This window comes from Chaetura pelagica, unplaced genomic scaffold, assembly GCF_000747805.2.
Source record: "Chaetura pelagica isolate M959 unplaced genomic scaffold, ChaPel_1.0 scaffold108, whole genome shotgun sequence".
NCBI lineage: Eukaryota > Metazoa > Chordata > Aves > Apodiformes > Apodidae > Chaetura > Chaetura pelagica.
This window is the reverse complement of record NW_009970718.1, coordinates 2,161,674-2,179,333: the sequence shown is the minus strand read 5'-3', so window position 1 is coordinate 2,179,333 and position 17,660 is coordinate 2,161,674. Positions and strand designations below refer to the sequence as shown.

Genomic DNA, 17,660 nt, shown 5'->3' with positions numbered 1-17,660 from the left:
TCCATTTAATTTCTAAATGTCAACCAGTTCTATGAAACCTTTGAAAAGGTTTCTTAAAGTAGAGCAAACAGGACAATAGGGTATGGTTAATCTTCTATTAAAGTTTTTAATTATTTATAATAATTCTTATTTAAAATAGAGTAACTTGAACTTATGCAAAGACTTAGCACTGTTTAATAATACAAAGAACCATCTGCTTCTTATGCCTGTCCCTACAAATATTTTGTTACTGGATGATAGTGGAAAACATGAAAAGCTAATGACTGGCTGACAATAAGACTATTTAGATATTGAAATGAAAAACTAATGAAGACCAACATCATCAATCACATGTTATCACTTTGGGAAGCCTCACATAATGATTTTCCAGTAACTCAGAAAAACATCCACACTTGTCACACACACGCGCTAACAGCAAAGGGAGATTTGCGGTTCAGAGCACAATTTCTTATGAATGTAATACTTACAATGTCAAATATCAAAGAGCAAGTAATAGAAATTACATTCCTTTTCAAAGTTGTAGCCTGATCTTATAAGCACTGAAGTACACACTGAAGCATCTGGAAGACTGATCCCTAAGGCATGAGGTGCAAGGCAAATTAATTCTTAAAATTGGGGGGGGGAAGCAATTAAGCTTTCAGTTACCATTTTTAATTTTGTAATGCCTTGTTTGAAAGTATTGAAACTGCTAAAAGCAAAGCATCTGAGTGGCAGTCTCCACTGCACAAAGAGGGTCCATGCTTAATAAGCCTCCTGGACTTGTATGTAGCCACCTACTGCAGAATTCTGCTTTCACATTTCCCATCTGTAGCCTAACCCCAGTAAAGCCTGTGACATTACACAGGTATAAAATAGTCTTTGGTGTCGATTTTTAAAGAAGTATTCCCACTCCTATTTTATTCAGAGGAGCCTGCTATCAGCTCTGCAAACAGCATATCTGTAAGAACAGAGAGAGAGGCTGCAGTGTGTCAGTGATCTTACCTCATACTCAAAGTCCTCTGCTCTATCTGCATCAGCAGGCAGGCTGGAAAGATACTCATTACCTTCATAAAATTCATGCTCCACTGGGTGAAGAGAATGGCAGCTATGTGGAACAAAGCAGTACAACAACAGTAGATGAGACAATAGGGTTTTTTTAAATTAAAAAGTGATAAAACCCCCTTGCTTCTCTGTAGTTTTCTCATCTCTTGAATGCTACTCTGAATAGCCTGACAGCCTGGAAGGTTCTGTACCAAGAAGTAACACAAGCTGTTTTCTTTTTAAGCACTCATACTGTGGCTGAGTTAATTTTGCTGTGTTCGTCTTTTATCAGATTTACACAGGGTCATTTCTTAAAAGGGTCCGTTTCGGGCCAAACTACTGAATTGTGACAATTCTTTATGCTCATAAATGTACCTAACTCTATATTCACATGCTATATTATGGCTGGGGGCAACTCACTAATTATCTGGTTATAAAATCTTGAACATCCACAAGCTACAACCAACACCAGGCTGACAAATTGTTCAAGAACTTGCATTATCCTCTTCTGTCGAAGTGATAACAGGGTGGTAAAGTGCACTTAAGTAACTGCACATCTAAAAAATGTCAGTAAACTGCACTGTTAAATGAGTTTGGAACTCAAAGAATGAGTTCTTTACAATGTGCATGTCTTTACATACAGCCTTAGACTCATGGCTGGACCGCAACCACACAGCATCCAGTGTGGACTTATCTTAGCAGAGGTAGAAAACACCTCCCCATGCTGAGGGCTTAATGAGAACTTCAATCTCAGTAGCACGCAGTTCAGAAATATCCAGTAAAACCTCAAACTTATACACTTATCCTTGTGCAGCAGTAAGTGGTAGGCTCAATTCAGCATTTAGCTGGCATGTTCTCTCCAGGATAATAATCTACCCACCTTACCTAGAACTTCTAAAAATGGAGCTACATTACATTCAGAAGTGGTATGTTCTCCATTAGTACCAATTCTGCAGAGGTACATGGCATGAAGTCAGTGGAAAAGCTCCAGGGCTATCACAGTTTTGCTGGCTACAGATAGAGCGAAAGGGCCAAGCACTACATGATTTTACCCATGAGGTGGGAGTCTAAAGAGGAAGGAGCCTACACCCTATTTTTGTATAAGTACCACCTGCTAATGTTCGCATTCAATTAATTTTTAAATAATTTGGCTCAGGCATAATACAATTCCTATCATTTGCAATATGACAGGTGAAATTGTATGTTTGATTTCTGTAGGTTTGGAACTATTTTTCTTCTGATAAGGGGTTCTTTCAATTCAATAATTTGTTTCCTTGGTAAGAAACTGGGAAGAACATAAAGCAACAAGACAGGTCTTTCTAGGTTTGAAGAAGTTTTTTTGGTACTTTTGAACACAAGTGTTTTTAGTCTTGACTAGGGCTTAGTTTTGGATGAACTAACACATGAACACAAAATAAACATGGCCAAGATTCCTTTATGGAGCTCTAACCCATAAGCAGCATTTAGGAAAACCATCACTGAAGCCCAAATGGGACAGTGGTTATCCATGACATTTATAGTTTATTTAAAATACTCAAGACTTAGCAGAAAACTACAAACCTACCACTGCAATGACTCAATACCATGGGTAAACAGCATGAGAAGCCAAGTCATACCTGTCTGAAAGCAGAAAAGGGCAGATATCAGGAACTGGTGGTGTGGAAGGCCTTAGTTTGGCCAGAGCCATAATGTGCTCGAAAGTGATGTCAGTCTGGGTGCTGGCATCCACAAGCCGAACATCCTGAGAGCTACAAGGAGCTTTGGTAACTGGGGCTCGTCGTAAAACCTGAACAACAATTGGCTCCTTGGCATTACGAAAAGCTTCCACTGCCTCTTCATGAGTGGCCTTGGAGAGGTCCTTCCCATTGACCTACAGAAACCCAGAAAAATATATCAAAGATTACTCACAAGAGAAAAGATGGCATAAAAATATGGGTCTAAAATATAGGGGGATTAATAGTTTGTGTAGTACATAGCTGTATGTTGACACTGACTAGACCTTATTTTGGCATTCACGCAAGAGCGAAGATAAGACTGGGAAAAAAGAATAAATTCTTTAATCTTTGCTAGAAATTAGAAATGGTTTGAACTCTTCCATAGCTGTCCCAATGGAATTCAAACACAGCAAATAAACTACCGCATTTAAAAAGGACATTTAAAAATATTTCTCTCATAAAATACAAATAAAAAAGGAGGGGTGTCTTTAATTTCCAATTTCAGCATTTTCTGTGTCATGCAACTGTTTTACAGGGTTTCTGGCACAGGATTGTTATTAATGCAGATGTCAATAAACATGTCTCTGAGATCTAAAAAGAAACAAGGCCAATTTTCAGTGTTTTGTCACTTATCTGCTATGGCCATTATGCAATCATTAAGACCAAAGATAGGAAGATTTGACTAACACACTCAGCTGTTACACTTTAATGGAAAGAGAAATTGAAATAAAAAACCCCCGAAGAAACAACTTGCTACAAACAGACAAATAATAAACCAGAAAATATAATACTGCAGCACAGCTTGGCAAAATCAAAAGACTACAGCAAAATTTCTCTGTTACAGACAAAGTAGCAAATTCCTCCCAGTCTAGCTTAGGCCTTCTGGTATTTAAAAAGATAACTGCAAGGCTTGGTGATTCTAAATTCATATGAATCCAGGTGTTTAGGGCAAACTTGCCAAGTATCAGCCTGCTACAAAATGTGAGGGCTAGCTTGTCAGTGGCAGTCAGCAGCCAAACCCTTGGACACAGGGGCGTGCAAAATCCTTACACAGAAAACACCAATCTGCTGTTTCCAGAGCAGTGGAACTGCTGTTAACCACCGCACAGGACCTAACTGTTGCGAGCTACTGTAGAGATGAGAATATATTGTGCCAGGGTAGAAAGGCAGGGTTTTTTAGTAACAAACGTGAATATATAAGGATTAAAATTTATATTCCTGGGAAAATCTCTCACTGGCAGCAAATCAGGATTCCACTAGTTCATGCCCAAATTACCTTTCTTGTATAGACGGTGAAGTCGTAAAAACTTCTGCTCAATGAATTAAACCAAACCCTTGCCAGAAAGAAGAAATACCTCTTAACTGACTTATCCCCAGTGCCTGCAAATACTGGTTGAAAACAAACATGTTTTGCCCCATCACTCTTTCATTCAAGAAATTCTTGGAACTTGCTTGTCAAAAAAGGAAAGACATGCAAGCAAGAACACCACCAGCAAACTCAATGAAGCCCTTCAGCAGCCTTCAGTAACATTTTTAACCCTGCCAGGAGCATCATTTGCAATTGCAAATGTCATATTAAGGTAACAGGGTTTTTTAGTAACAAACGTGAATATATAAGGATTAAAATTTATATTCCTGGGAAAATCTCTCACTGGCAGCAAATCAGGATTCCACTAGTTCATGCCCAAATTACCTTTCTTGTATAGACGGTGAAGTCGTAAAAACTTCTGCTCAATGAATTAAACCAAACCCTTGCCAGAAAGAAGAAATACCTCTTAACTGACTTATCCCCAGTGCCTGCAAATACTGGTTGAAAACAAACATGTTTTGCCCCATCACTCTTTCATTCAAGAAATTCTTGGAACTTGCTTGTCAAAAAAGGAAAGACATGCAAGCAAGAACACCACCAGCAAACTCAATGAAGCCCTTCAGCAGCCTTCAGTAACATTTTTAACCCTGCCAGGAGAAGCATTTGCAATTGCAAATGTCATATTTAAGGTAACACATGTAACCATGCTCCTGTCTATTAATGTGGATGGTTACGATACAGCTGTGACCACTAATTACATGTATGTATCAATTCAATACATTTCCAGAGTGTGTGCTCAAGTATAAGGTAGAACTAGCTTTCTGACACAATTTCCGAAGAAGCAACACTTTTGTGAACATGTTACTCAAGACGACATGTAAAATAACCACATTGTAGTGTAGCCACCAATGCAAAGGTCAGTTGACCTTTCTAACTAGCCCTGATGCTGTGTGTGGTAATGAGAAGGCCAGAAATTACCTGAACAGACTTCTACACATAAAAAAGCTCAGAAGTCCCTGTGCTGGATGCCTGGGATGCCCAGAAGTACCATCACCTAAGTTTAACACATATGCACAAGTTCTCTGATGAATAATGTCACACATGTTAAGATTTTATAATTTAAATTATCATCCATCAAATTATGTTAATCTAAATTGCATGGAAAATTATCAGTGGTATATAAGATGGGCCAGAACAGCCAAAAAACAAGTTATAAGAGAATAGAAGAAATTTCCCCCAGGATCAAGCTTCTGCAGTCCCTCTCCAATATACTGCCAGGATGTGCAGACTCAGTCCCATTTGATAGAGGCAATTATGGTTTGATAGAGGCTTCAAACCTTGGTCTTCCAGTCACCCTTCAGTTCCAGCCTCAGCTTCATTCTTGCCTCTAACTCAGATCCTACAAAGAACACAATTTTTCACAATTTCTAGTTTTTATAACAAGAGAGCCCTACAGGCCTTTTGAGGAACCTTCATTCCTAAGGCCCTAGGAATAGAAAAATTACTTTCCTGCCTCCCAAAATCCTTTAAATACTTTTAAAGTTTCAGATAACTATATAGTGTTTCTCCCAAACACAAATGCTTGGGAATAAATACCACATAGCACTGTATCAATTTTTTCCTCTATTCAAGTATAAAACACACAAACCTTCTGTATCCCAGGTGAACCATGTGGTCTTGGTACAAGTTGTCTGTTTTACTATGGATCCATATCAGCAAAACAAAAATATATTTGGATTGCATACAAAATACATTACTGTGTTTTGTTTTGTTGGTTTTTTTTTGAAACCAGCTCTGTTTATTCACATCAGTCAATACTTATCACTTATTCTGAGGAAACAGACGTAAATTCACAACAATGCCATTTACATGCAAATTTTATTTCCAAAGAATAATAATATTTTAGAATCATTTGAGTGTGAAACATCACAAAAGATACATATTTTAATTTTTCCTGGGAACCTAAGGCTGACCTCTGTTTTCATTTAAATGCCTGTTTAGTTTAAAGACTTTAAAAACATTCCATCCTTTATGTTGGTTTCTTATGAAATACAAGCACTTTGGACACTCTGGACACCCAGTATTTGCTTAAATTTAAGTTCATCAATGCACTTTTTCCATCTGCATACATGTCACCTAATTTATGAATGCCACCTTTCTGAGAAGAAAATCTATAGTTGAATTAGTCTATGCTGGCAGTTGTTCTGCCCACTCGGGGCTGGGAGGAGAGAATTTATTTTAAAACCTAAAGCCTACAGATTGGAAGCTCTCTTCACATAGCTTCTTTAAGGGTTTTCTGCCTTCTGCATTATCCCTCATCTTAACACCCATATATAGTTACCCTGGGAGCTGTACACAGCTGAGCACTTATTTACAGCAAGCCACTTAAAGGTTCTTAGTGGATGATTAAATAAATTCCTTGCTTTGGAAAGGTTACTTTCAGTGGAATCCAGGGTACTATTTTAAGTGGATAGAAAAATCAGTCACTTTTAATAGTCAACACAAAGACATGGGAATACATTTGTTGCAGCAGATGGGCTAATTAATCCACAAGCAAGTTGTGAATGTTAAGTAAAGAATATATCTTTTCTCATGTAAACCATCCTCCTGCCTTGTTTGATTAAGCTTCTGTTTAATGAACACTCTCCCCCTGCTTTTGGACACACTGCAAAGTCTGGGCCACTTGTCAACATCTCCCCCAGAGTGATTGGTGGCCACTGCCTGGATCCCAGCCATCCTCTTTGGATTCTTGCTCTAAATCCAGCCACATGCAAAACTTCATCAGCATCAGAAAATAAACAAGCAAACGGGCTTTGTCTTTCAGCAGCAAATCAACTGATGTTGGCCAAACGCCACTTCCAATGCCAGCCCTGCTGTACATATTCCCACTTTCTATTCTGCTTATTCCCACTCACACAGGGATGGGCAGCAGAGAAGGAAGGAGAGACAGGACTAAATAGTAAAACTGTGACTATAAAAACGTAGCCAAATAGTTGTTAGGTTCTGCTTGTGCTTTGAGTTCTACAAAAAAAGGAAAAAGAAAAATCAGTCCTTCAATTAAGACTCCTTCCAGGATTATTTAAGTGCCTGTGACAGAGAAATGAAATAGCCTTGTCTTCTAATGCTTTGCTGCTGTTGATAATTTTTTAACACAGGCCAGAAATTTTTAATCAAGAGGACCAGAATGTTTGCATGTTTCCTGTATTCCTTACTTTTCCAATATTAAAAAGAAAAATGGAAAAAACGAATAGGGGAAAAAGGGGGGAAAAAAGGAAAAAAAAAAGAAAAAAAAAGTGTACTCATGTGAATGCAACCATCACAAAAGGTGTCACATTAACAGCTCAGCAGATAACCTCTTATCATCAGCAAATACTGGGCATATGCAAGAGGAAATTTAAGATCAGCTCTGCTAAAGTAAAAACCTTGGAGATCCTCCATTTAATCAGTAAGGGCAAAGAGAAGAATAACCTGAGTTTTTTGCTGGATCAGGGATGTCCAGACATTAGACTTTCCCAGAGAAATGACAGAGATGCTGTCTGACACAATGATGGGTTCACATAAGGTGCACTGTCTTAGGAAATTTCCACACCCATAAGCTGCCTCTGACCTGACAGGTGCTGAATCTGCTCTCATCACAAATACATCCGGGCAACAATGCCCTTGGATGGCAAACTGGTACAAAGGATTGAACGCTGTCCCTTAGTTTGACCAGTCCTTCTTTAGGACAGGAATTTCAGCTCTCCCTAACTAGAAGCCACTGAAAAATAACAAAACCATACCACCTTCATCTCAGTCTTACAACTTTTGGCACAGACTCTAGGACCATCAGCTGTGAGGCTCTCTGGGCAGGATAGGGGAGGACAGGACATGTGAGCTACCAGTGACATGCATGCTGGAGAGGACACTGCAACCCTTCTGCTAACCCAAATGTGAAAAGTCATCTACAGAAAAGGCATTTGACATGCTGACCTTTTAGGTTATACTTCAGTACTAAGCTGCATTTCTAGAGCAAGTTAATATGAAAGGAAGCAAATTCAGTTATTACCCAATACCACTATCTCAGTCAGGGTTCAGGCAAGTTCAGTAAAGGGACAACTTTTATTCTCCTGGTAAATGACATTTCCTCTTCCTTAGCCAGATGAGTTAAGCAATGCTTCTTCCCATTTGATCTTTTGTTGCCCTGACCGCCAAATCTTGTCATCCCTCCCAGAAGCTACACAGGCTCTGGCTGCTTCCCTCAGGCTTGTAAAGAGAATTACATCTCCATTACCTGCAGAGCTGGGGCTTGTCCTGCTTGATAGTTCATGTAGCTGGTTTGACAATACTGAATAGACCCAGGCAATGCCCCATCCTGCAGCCTTCTGTGCATCTTCTTAAATGTAAGCACCACTTCCATTTCCCAGTATTTAACAGAAATCTACCATGGCTGAAAAGCTTACGGCTAAGCACTAACCTCAGCAAGACAAAATAAATGCTGTAAAAGGTGGGAAAACAGAAATATACATATTTCCACTCTGTAAATCTTCCTTCCAGAGGAAGACATTCCAGGGACTCTGTGGCAATTTTTGTTACCTAACCAGCAGCTGTAATAAAAAAGCACCCTTCTCTAAACTTACCTCAGGATGATGCTTCATTTTGTCAGAGTTGTCCACCACATCTGTGGACAGGTCTGACAGATGCAACTCCTCCCTATGAAGGACATGACACATCCCCAAAAAATCCCAACAAAGAGATGGAAACTGCCTGGAAGTATTGTCTAACAAGTTACCCTAGTGAATTAAAAAGATTTTTTAAATGGATTGGGAAAAGCGCCCCAGTAGATGTGCAGGGAATGGAGAGATAGTTCTCACCACAACTGCAGTAAACTAGTGAGCAAAGTAACTACAAAGTACTTGTGCAACTTTGATTCTCCAATAAATACAAACTCCAGCTTAATGTAATTTTCTCCATGATTTTGCCTTCTCAACCCAGTCATAAAACAAAGCCACTACTACAAGAAGTGACTTCCAAAACTTTGGGTGTGGAAAGAAATCACTGAAGATGCACACCCCAAGCTCTCACTCCCCCTTTAGGAGGAGGTTTTAAATCCCAAATGTATTGACTACCTAAGTGTATTTAAGGCATTGAGCACTGGAAAGGATGGTGTCTTAGATACATGTCCATAGTCTGCTTCCAGATGGCTAGGTTAGGCACAACCATCATTCACCACAAATGCCTTTGAGCATTTCAATCTCCTCTAACAGCATATGAAAAAGTCCACCCTGGATGACACCTGATATTTCCATGGCTAAAGTCTCTGTGGATCTGGGGCCTCCCCTTGAGTCATAATTCAGAAAAAACATTTAGATGCTACAGTTCACACCTCCAAGTAACTATGTCTGCTCCAAGTTTAAAAGCACTGCTGAGTTAGCAGTTTTAACCTGTTATCTAAATGCAACCTGAATTCCTGCACTTCATAACATGAGGCTTAGCAGTCTCTATAAGCTGAGAATCCCCCCTTTACCTCCTCACTGTGTGTTACAGGAATGGACATCTCACAAAGATCCTTTCAAGACCTTCAGTACTGATGCCCAACAACATCAGAACAGTTCAAAAAGCTCAGCCTGGAAAGCTCAGCTCAGCAAGCACAGCAACAGCTCAGAAAAGGTTCACTTGACTTTTGAGAGAACACACTATCATCTGCAATTCTCTTGGTTTGCATTTTCTGCAAATCTCTTGGTTTGTGAGTGAAATTAAAACACCATCACAATGAGCTGCCTGGAGACAAGTGCTGGCAGACATGCATTGGTGAGCTGCTGCTATTCTCCTTTTCTGACTCAGGAAATTTGCACAGCAGATGTTACTAGTTGCTCTGGCCATCTTTCTTGCATCCTCTTGCAGCTGCTATTCCATGTCTCATTCTCCTCTCCCTTGCTACCTCTGGTCTCTCTCTTCTCTCCCCTCTCTTAGGCTGTTTTATCTTCTCACTCTGACTTTTTCTTTCAGTGCAGACACTTCTCTGCTCCCTGGGGGTATCCTTTTATCTCATGCCCAGTTCCAGTGCCCTTTATCTTTCAGTTCCAGAACCTTTCTCCACGAAGAGCTCCTGCTGACCTCTCACTGAACCAGTCCCCTTACCGTCAGATGGAAACACTGGCACTTGTCATCCTCTCATTGTGACAGCTGGGCAGTCTGAACACTTGTGAGTTAATGCCTTCTCTAGCACCTCCTGGTACCAACACAAACGTTCAGCTAACCCAGATGGTGATGTAGCAAGGCTGGAGTGTATTTACTACGTAAACTGCTTTTAATATTGACAAACAGTTTTTCGGATGACATTAGGATTCTGCCTGAGGGCAATAAAGACTAAACTAGCTGGGGCATGTATAAAATACGTAAAGTTACTTCTTCATATAATTAGACCATCATTTATTACATTAATCAGTGCAAACTTTTTCCATTTGTGGATAGGCTATTATATAAATCTCTCTTGAGATCTACCACATACAGCAATCCTTTTGATGGTGGGGAAAAATACAATCAAACTGTGTGCTCAGAACAAATAATCTTTATCTCTAAGCCCCTGCACTGAATGCTGTATTCTCCAGTGAACTTCACGGTGTCTATGTTCAATCACAAGCTCACTCTCCAATTTCTCTTCCAGGGTGTTGCAGTCTAACCCCAGACGACAGCCCAACACCACCCAGCCACTCGCTCACTGCCCCCCTCCCCCCAAGATATAGGAAAGAATAAGAAAAGTCAGAAAACTACTGGATTAAGATAAAGACAGTTTAATAGGTAAAGCAAAAGCAGTGTCTACAAGCAAAGCAAAACAAGGAATTAATTTTCTCCTTCCATCAGCAGACAGGTGTTCAGCCATCTCCAGGCAAGCCGGGCTCTGTCACGCATAATGGTTACTTGGAAAGACAAGCACCATCACTCCAAATGTCTCTCTTTCCCAGCTTTATATGCTGGGCATGAAGTCTTATGGTGTGGAATATCCCTTTACTCAGTTAGGGTCAGCTGTCCCAGCTGTGTGCCCTCCCAACTTGTGCATCCCCAGCCCCCTCACTGATGGGGTGGTGTGAGGAGAAGGAAAGGCCTTGAAGGTGTGTAAGCACTGCTCAGCAATACTGAAAACATCTTCACATTAGCAACACTGTTTTCAGCACAAATCCAAAACATAGCCTCAAACTAGCTACTATGAAGAAAATTAACTCTATCCCAGCCAAAACTAGCACTCAGGGAATGCATTTTTCACAGGGAAGAGGCACTTCAAAAGCTGCCATTAAAGTTTTAGGAGATCAAATTCACAATGTTCTTGAATAATTTGCAGTTCCCAAAGAATCCTGGAAGAGGCTGAATGGCAGATATCAGGATAAATAATGTGGAGTCACTTTTCTCCTTTAGAAAGAATCATATTCTACATTTCATTAACAAAAAAACTCTCTCTTCACATCTAAAAAAAACCCCAGCCTTCCATAAACTCAGCCAAGGATGGCATTGCTACATGAAAGTTCACTTATCACTGTCATAACAATTCATCCACACACAGACACCTGAAACTCCTGGTCCCCCTCGAACTGTGTAGTTTAAAAAGATAGATGACTGCCTTCTGGCTAATTGTGGGAGTTCTTTCATTACTATAAAAAGACTTTTTATATCTCAAGCGACTTTATAAGCAGTGAATCATTAGACCTAAAGTCTCTGGAAAGGAGTCCGCTGATAAAATGCTAGGATAACTTATGGGCACAGTGACCTTTTCCTCAGTAAGATACTCCAAACTGCCGCTGTTGGCGCATTATTAAAATTCCCCATTTAAGGTGTGCAGTTAAGCACAAGACAGCTTTTCTTTTTTATTTTTAAATCCAATTTAAGGAAGCACAGGAAGAGCTAGAGCTCTCCCAGGGCTGAGGACTAACTCCTGGCTGCCCCAGCTGTGCAGGCACCAGCACTGCAGGAGTGTCTTCCCCTGCACACAGTGAGCCTTACCTAGCAAGGGAGCATGCTTCTGCTAGCACCTCCCCCAGCAAGCACCACCACACTGGGTTAGCTCTTAAAAGCCGAGAAGAGCAGCGCGTTTTCTCCAGCCTCTCTAATAAGTTTTGCCTCAGCCACTGGATCCATGTGCCAGTGTTTCACACTGCAAAGTAGCAGCAACGTTACACTCAGTGTCAATGTGCTGAGCCCAGTTCCACTCCTGACTTGAAACCCTGGCCAGCCCTTGGACACTGCCACACATACAGCCCAACCTGATGTCCTGCTGGGGTGCCAATGACATGACTAAGCATATGGTGCTAAGGCTAGAGTGCTCCCTAAAGGCATCTGCATTTGCTCATCTTTATGAACACACAATATACTTGCTCTACTTTAACATGCATTTTTTGCTGTGCATCTGTTTGAACTGTCATCTTAAAGGAGCAGACAAGGCTCCTCCTCTCTTGAAATAAAACTTCAAAATAGAAGAGAACATGAATTCAGAGGAACCACTCACTTGGTAAAATGAAACAAGTGATGGGGGCCTTACCTGTCACTCAAAAGTCCATTGGATGCTTTTGTACCAGCAAGTTCCCAGTAGCTTTTAGGAAAGGAGCAAGAATTTTTTTTGAACGTCAAGACAGTAGGTAATAGTAGTGGTAGCATGTTTGTACACATTTAGTTACACATAATGCACACAAAATAAACTACCTGTAGATGCAAAGAAAAGAGGTATATGAAACATATTTGTGTCTATTTCTTCCCTTTTGATTCTCCCTCCTACTTTGATCCTTCTTTAAAGATTATCTAGTTGCACATGATTATTTCTTCTACCAAGTGTTGGCTTACTGCACTGACACAGAAATATTTTAAGTTGTTAGTTTCTAAAGTTAAATTGCCACATTCCCTCTCAGTAGGGAAAATGGTAAGGGATGTGAATATAAGGACCAGCTTAAGGCTGTTTTATTTATAAAGCACCATGGCTGTGTACACATCTTCAGTAGTAGGAGCTGCAGCTCCTTCCTGCCTGAAAATCAATTAGAGCTGCTATTTCTGTCCTGGTGTTTCTAAGTCTGTTCTTCCTTCTGGAGTGTCTCTCTCCTTCCTCTCTCCATGTCTCTGCCTTCCCTTGCCACTTCCTTCCTCAGTTTTATTCAATTTGTCTCTTTGACTTCCCTCTCTTATCTTTCTTCTGCTCCTTTCACTTTCTTTCCTGTCTTGGATTTGGTCCCTGCAGCATCAGCAGTTGCGGCTGCTCCTGTACAGCTTTGCAACCGAACACCTGCAAAGGGAACCTTCCCCTGCATGAAGTCTTCTCGTGAATTATTGAGAAAGTTCACATAATGCTCATCAGTTTCCCTTTTCCAGGCAGTTCTGGGTGTACGGCGAGACTTTGTCAGAGCTGCTGTTCCAGCTCTCCGAGGCATGACAAGGCTGTTAAGGACCAAATGGCTGAAAAACCTGGCAGGGAGCTTACATGTCGCTTATAGCCAATGCTGTGAAGTTCTCTGACCACTGGACATGCTGTATGAAGCAGATTTTACCATGCAAGTAGATTTTGAAGAATATCTGTGTTAACAGTTCAAAAAAACCCAGCCTTTGGATGAATGCGGGCAGCTCTTGCTGCTTTCATCTGCCATGCACTGACATCAGATGGTGCAGTTTAGCGTACAGAGCAGAAAAGACCTTTTAACATCAGGAACAGAGTAATTCATTTTGTTCTGAGCAGCAGAGTGATCCTTTAATATGTAATGAGATGACTTGACAGTCTTTTGATTATATTTTGTAAAAGCAGCATGAACAATTTAATTAAAACACTGATACTGCAGTCCACACTTTACTCCTCCTATACTTATGTATTTAGAAAAAATCGCTAGGTGCAAGGACTGTGTCTCTTTGGTTATACAATATCAAGCACCACAGAGCCCTGAAGTAAGCACAGCCCTCTAGATATTGCTGCAGTAAAAATAGTGATTATACATCTGTGCTGAGAATTTAGACAACACATTATAAGGGGACATGAATTCAAAGAGACACGCTTGGAAAATAAAGTTTATGGCCTAGACAATGAAAGTATTTCTGCCATGCCACACTATGGGACATCAAGACAACAGCAATGTCATCTTTGTTTTGTCTGGGGAATAAAGTTGATTTTAAACTGTTTTTTTCTTTGTTTTTTTCTTTTTTTTTCTCTCTTTTTTTTTCTCTCTCTTTTTTTTTTTTTTTTTAATTTATATGACACTTCCTAAAAGAAAATGTATCTATCAGTGAAAGAAGAAATAAGGCACTTTACTATTTACATTATATATTAAAAAAGAAGTGTTAGGTCCACATAAGTACCTGCTGGCACTATACAAATTATATACACTGGATAGCTTAACAAAGGGAGATATAAGTTCTATATGTGCTTGTAAAATAATGATTGAATAACAGCTGACTATCTAAAAATGTTTTTAATAAGCTTTAAAAAAAAATGCTTTAAAATAACCCCTGTTGTTCATAAAACAAATTCCCTGAAAAAATGAAGTAATTTCACCAAAATGAACAAGACTGCAAGCTAACAATTCACATCTGAACTTCTCAAATCTCACAGACAGATTTTAAGATTATATATTTACCATCTTACTATGACTTCTGCCTTATACTCTTTATTTACACTAAATTCTGCAGTCTTCTTCAGTGGGAGACAAGAAACTGCAGCAAAACACAAAAGTTTCTATGCCAGGCAGAAGTAATTGGGAGAGGAGTGCTGAGAGCAGCCCTGCAGAAAGGGATCTGGAGGTGCTGGTTGGCAGCAGGCTCAAAAGGAGCCAGCAGTGTGCCCTGGCAGCCAAGAGGCCAAACTGCATCCTGGGGGGTATCAAACACAGCATGACCAGCTGGTCAAAAGGGGTGATTATCCTGCTGTATTTAGTGCTGGTGCAGCCCCACCTTGAGCACTGTGTGCAGTTTTGGGCTCTGGCATTCAAGAAAGATGTGAAGGTCTTTGACTGTACCCAGAGGAGGGCAACAAAGCTGGTGAGTGTCCTGAGAGGAGCAACGGAGGACTTTGGGCTAATTTGGAGAAAAGGAGGCTGAGGGGTGACCTCATTGCTTTCTACTGCCTTCTGAGGAGGTATTGATCTTTTCTCTCTGGTATCCAGTGATACAACATGTAGGAATGGTTCAAAGCTGGTTAGGGGAGTTTTAGAATGGACATCAGAAAGCATTTCTTTACAGAGCAGGTGGTCAAACACTGAAACAGACTTCCCAGAGAGGTGGTCAACACCGCGAGCCTGTCAGTGCTTATGTGGCATTTGGATGACGCCCTTAGTAGCATCAGAAACCAAAACATGGTCTTACAACATCACAGCTTGTAAGATTTTTCCAGCCCTTTTAAGTAGGAGGCAGGCAGGGAGGAGCAGCAAAGACATGCAACTGGATGGATATATTGTAGAGAAGTACAAATTTTAACCAAGTCCTAACTCTAAGTGTTCTTAAACTCAGTTGTACCTGGATTCAAGGGTTTCTTCTCAGCTTACTTGTTGAAAAGGCTATGTTTTAGAAAGGCTCAGTTGGAGGAAAGCATATTTTTCCCCTCACACTTAAAATCAGAAGGGCTCTTGTTTCAAAATCCACATCATGTAGGACAGAGAGCAGTTACCACATTGCTGCTAATAGGTAATATTTTAAGGAAAGCCAGGTTCCTTTAAACATTCATAGTAAGCTAGCTTTACAAGCTAGTCAAGTAAAATGTCATAGCATAAAGTTATTGGTGAAAAGAACAACAGCTGAAAAGCAGAGAGTTCCAATAAATTGAGAAATGTCTGAAGTCAGTTCGAAACGGCAGGGCAAAATTTAAACAAACCTTTCCCACCCAAGGAGAGGCAGACAGGCATAAATCATTCCCAGCAATCAATTCTGCTATTTGAATTCGTCCTGACACTTGTTGGGCTCGGTCGCTGACATGGAACCATGGCAGAAAGGCCAAGCCACCGGGGAAATTTGGCCAGCTTCCACATCTGAGAGCGAACCACCCAACCATAGGTCTCCAACCCTCGTAGCAATGCTCTTTGTTCCCAGCATAAACCATTTTGTCCGCCGTGTTTCAGGTCTGCCTCCAACATTTCAGGATAAAGAAAATACTTTGATTACTATTCATACAAGAGATGAGAAATACTGGGTGAGATTCCAACCAGGAATGGCGCAGGCAGCTTTTCAGGCAGACAATTTAAAAATAAACATGCCAAGTTAATATTCATGGTTTTGTTTCTCACTGTGACTACTTTGCAGTTAATTATTGATACTCTATTAGACAACAAGCAAAACATCTGAGAAAGGGTTTTGAATTGTGTGAAAATTCAATATTTACATATGTAGGAGACAAATCTGCTCTTGATGGAGATTCTCAGAGAAGACTATTTTTGTGGGAAAGAATTTGCATACTGGCCTTGAGTACTTTCATTAATAGCAAATGGAAATTCCATCATGCTCAGTTGTCAGTGCAGAAGTCTCACTAAAACACAACAAAGGAAGCCAGTGCTACCTTACATCCAGAACGTTCATTTCCCTCCCCCCCCCATCTGCCCTTCCACAACTCAGCCTTAGGAAAACCCAGAAATGGTGAGGCCAGGCACGCAGCCATGCAATCTGAACCTTCAGCTTCCCCCTGATGCCCACTGCAGCCGGTGGAACCGAGCTGCAGGGAAGCCATCACATCCAGTCTGTCGCACAGCTCCGTCGAGCGAGAGAGGGATTACTTGGAGCATCTTGTGATAGTGTGAGCACAGACAGAGCAACGCTGTCCCATCTGACATCCTCAGGCGTGATCAGCAAACGAGGTGCGTGAGTACCAAAAGGATTCAGTATCCTCATTTCACTCTCTGTTTTTTTTGTTGGAGGAGGCACAGAACTCCTCAGAAGCTGTCAGGCAGGAGATGCATGTGGTATGGGGGGCAGAAGAAGAGGCATCATGCAACAGTGGGCTGGAAGTAAATGCAAAAGGCACTTTCTGAAGCTGCCATCAGAGCCTCACAGTTCTGCAGCCATTTCTGCCCACCAGGTCTTTCTTTTTATTCCAGGCAGCCAGACTTCTCTGAAAGTAAAGAAACCAATGGAACACAAGTCTTTCCCTTTAAAAATGGGGACAGTAAGAACTGGGGGCAGTAGCAGCTGCATAGTAACCTGATGAGTAAGTAGTATGCTTAGAATTGGGAAAGCTGAACTCTGCGTAAGTGAATATGAAATCATGTCTTTCACTCTGCAAGGGAGTCTTTCCATCAGGTTACTGGACATTTTGGAATGCAATAAATTATACACCACCTTCTGAAGCTATAATTTGAAGTATTTAAGTAACATCTAGGGTTGCAGTTAAGAAGCTAGTGTGGGTAGATGAAGGCTACTCTTCTGAAATGCTCCTTCCATCCCAGTCAAATGGGCACAACATCTGTGTTCAGAAATACCCGGCTAGTGGAGCAAATGAGACATATCACAGGTATAATCTCATTCTCTGATTCTCTCCTCCTCATTATATTCTGATTACTCAGCTTTCCTAAACCATGACTCATTACAACAGTCATCTGTTTTGCCTTCACCTTCTGCCCTCAATATTTAGCTTTCTCCCCTCCTGTCCTTCTCTTTTCCCCCCCAGGGTTCTCAGGTAAACCTCCCAGTCCTGCTGA

The 17,660-nt window shown here is 40.7% G+C and overlaps 1 protein-coding gene across 1 annotated transcript in view; it reads right to left on the bottom strand.

The window, feature by feature from the left end:
* PDZRN4 (PDZ domain containing ring finger 4) overlaps nt 1–17,660 on the bottom strand; it is a 106,524-nt gene that overhangs the window by 41,675 nt on the left and 47,189 nt on the right. Inside the window, exons 2-3 of the mRNA XM_010006276.1 lie at nt 2,637–2,890; nt 982–1,084 (exon numbers count right to left, since the gene is read on the bottom strand). Of these exons, the coding sequence (XP_010004578.1) occupies nt 982–1,084; nt 2,637–2,890 (357 nt within the window). The remainder of the gene's footprint in view (nt 1–981; nt 1,085–2,636; nt 2,891–17,660) is intronic.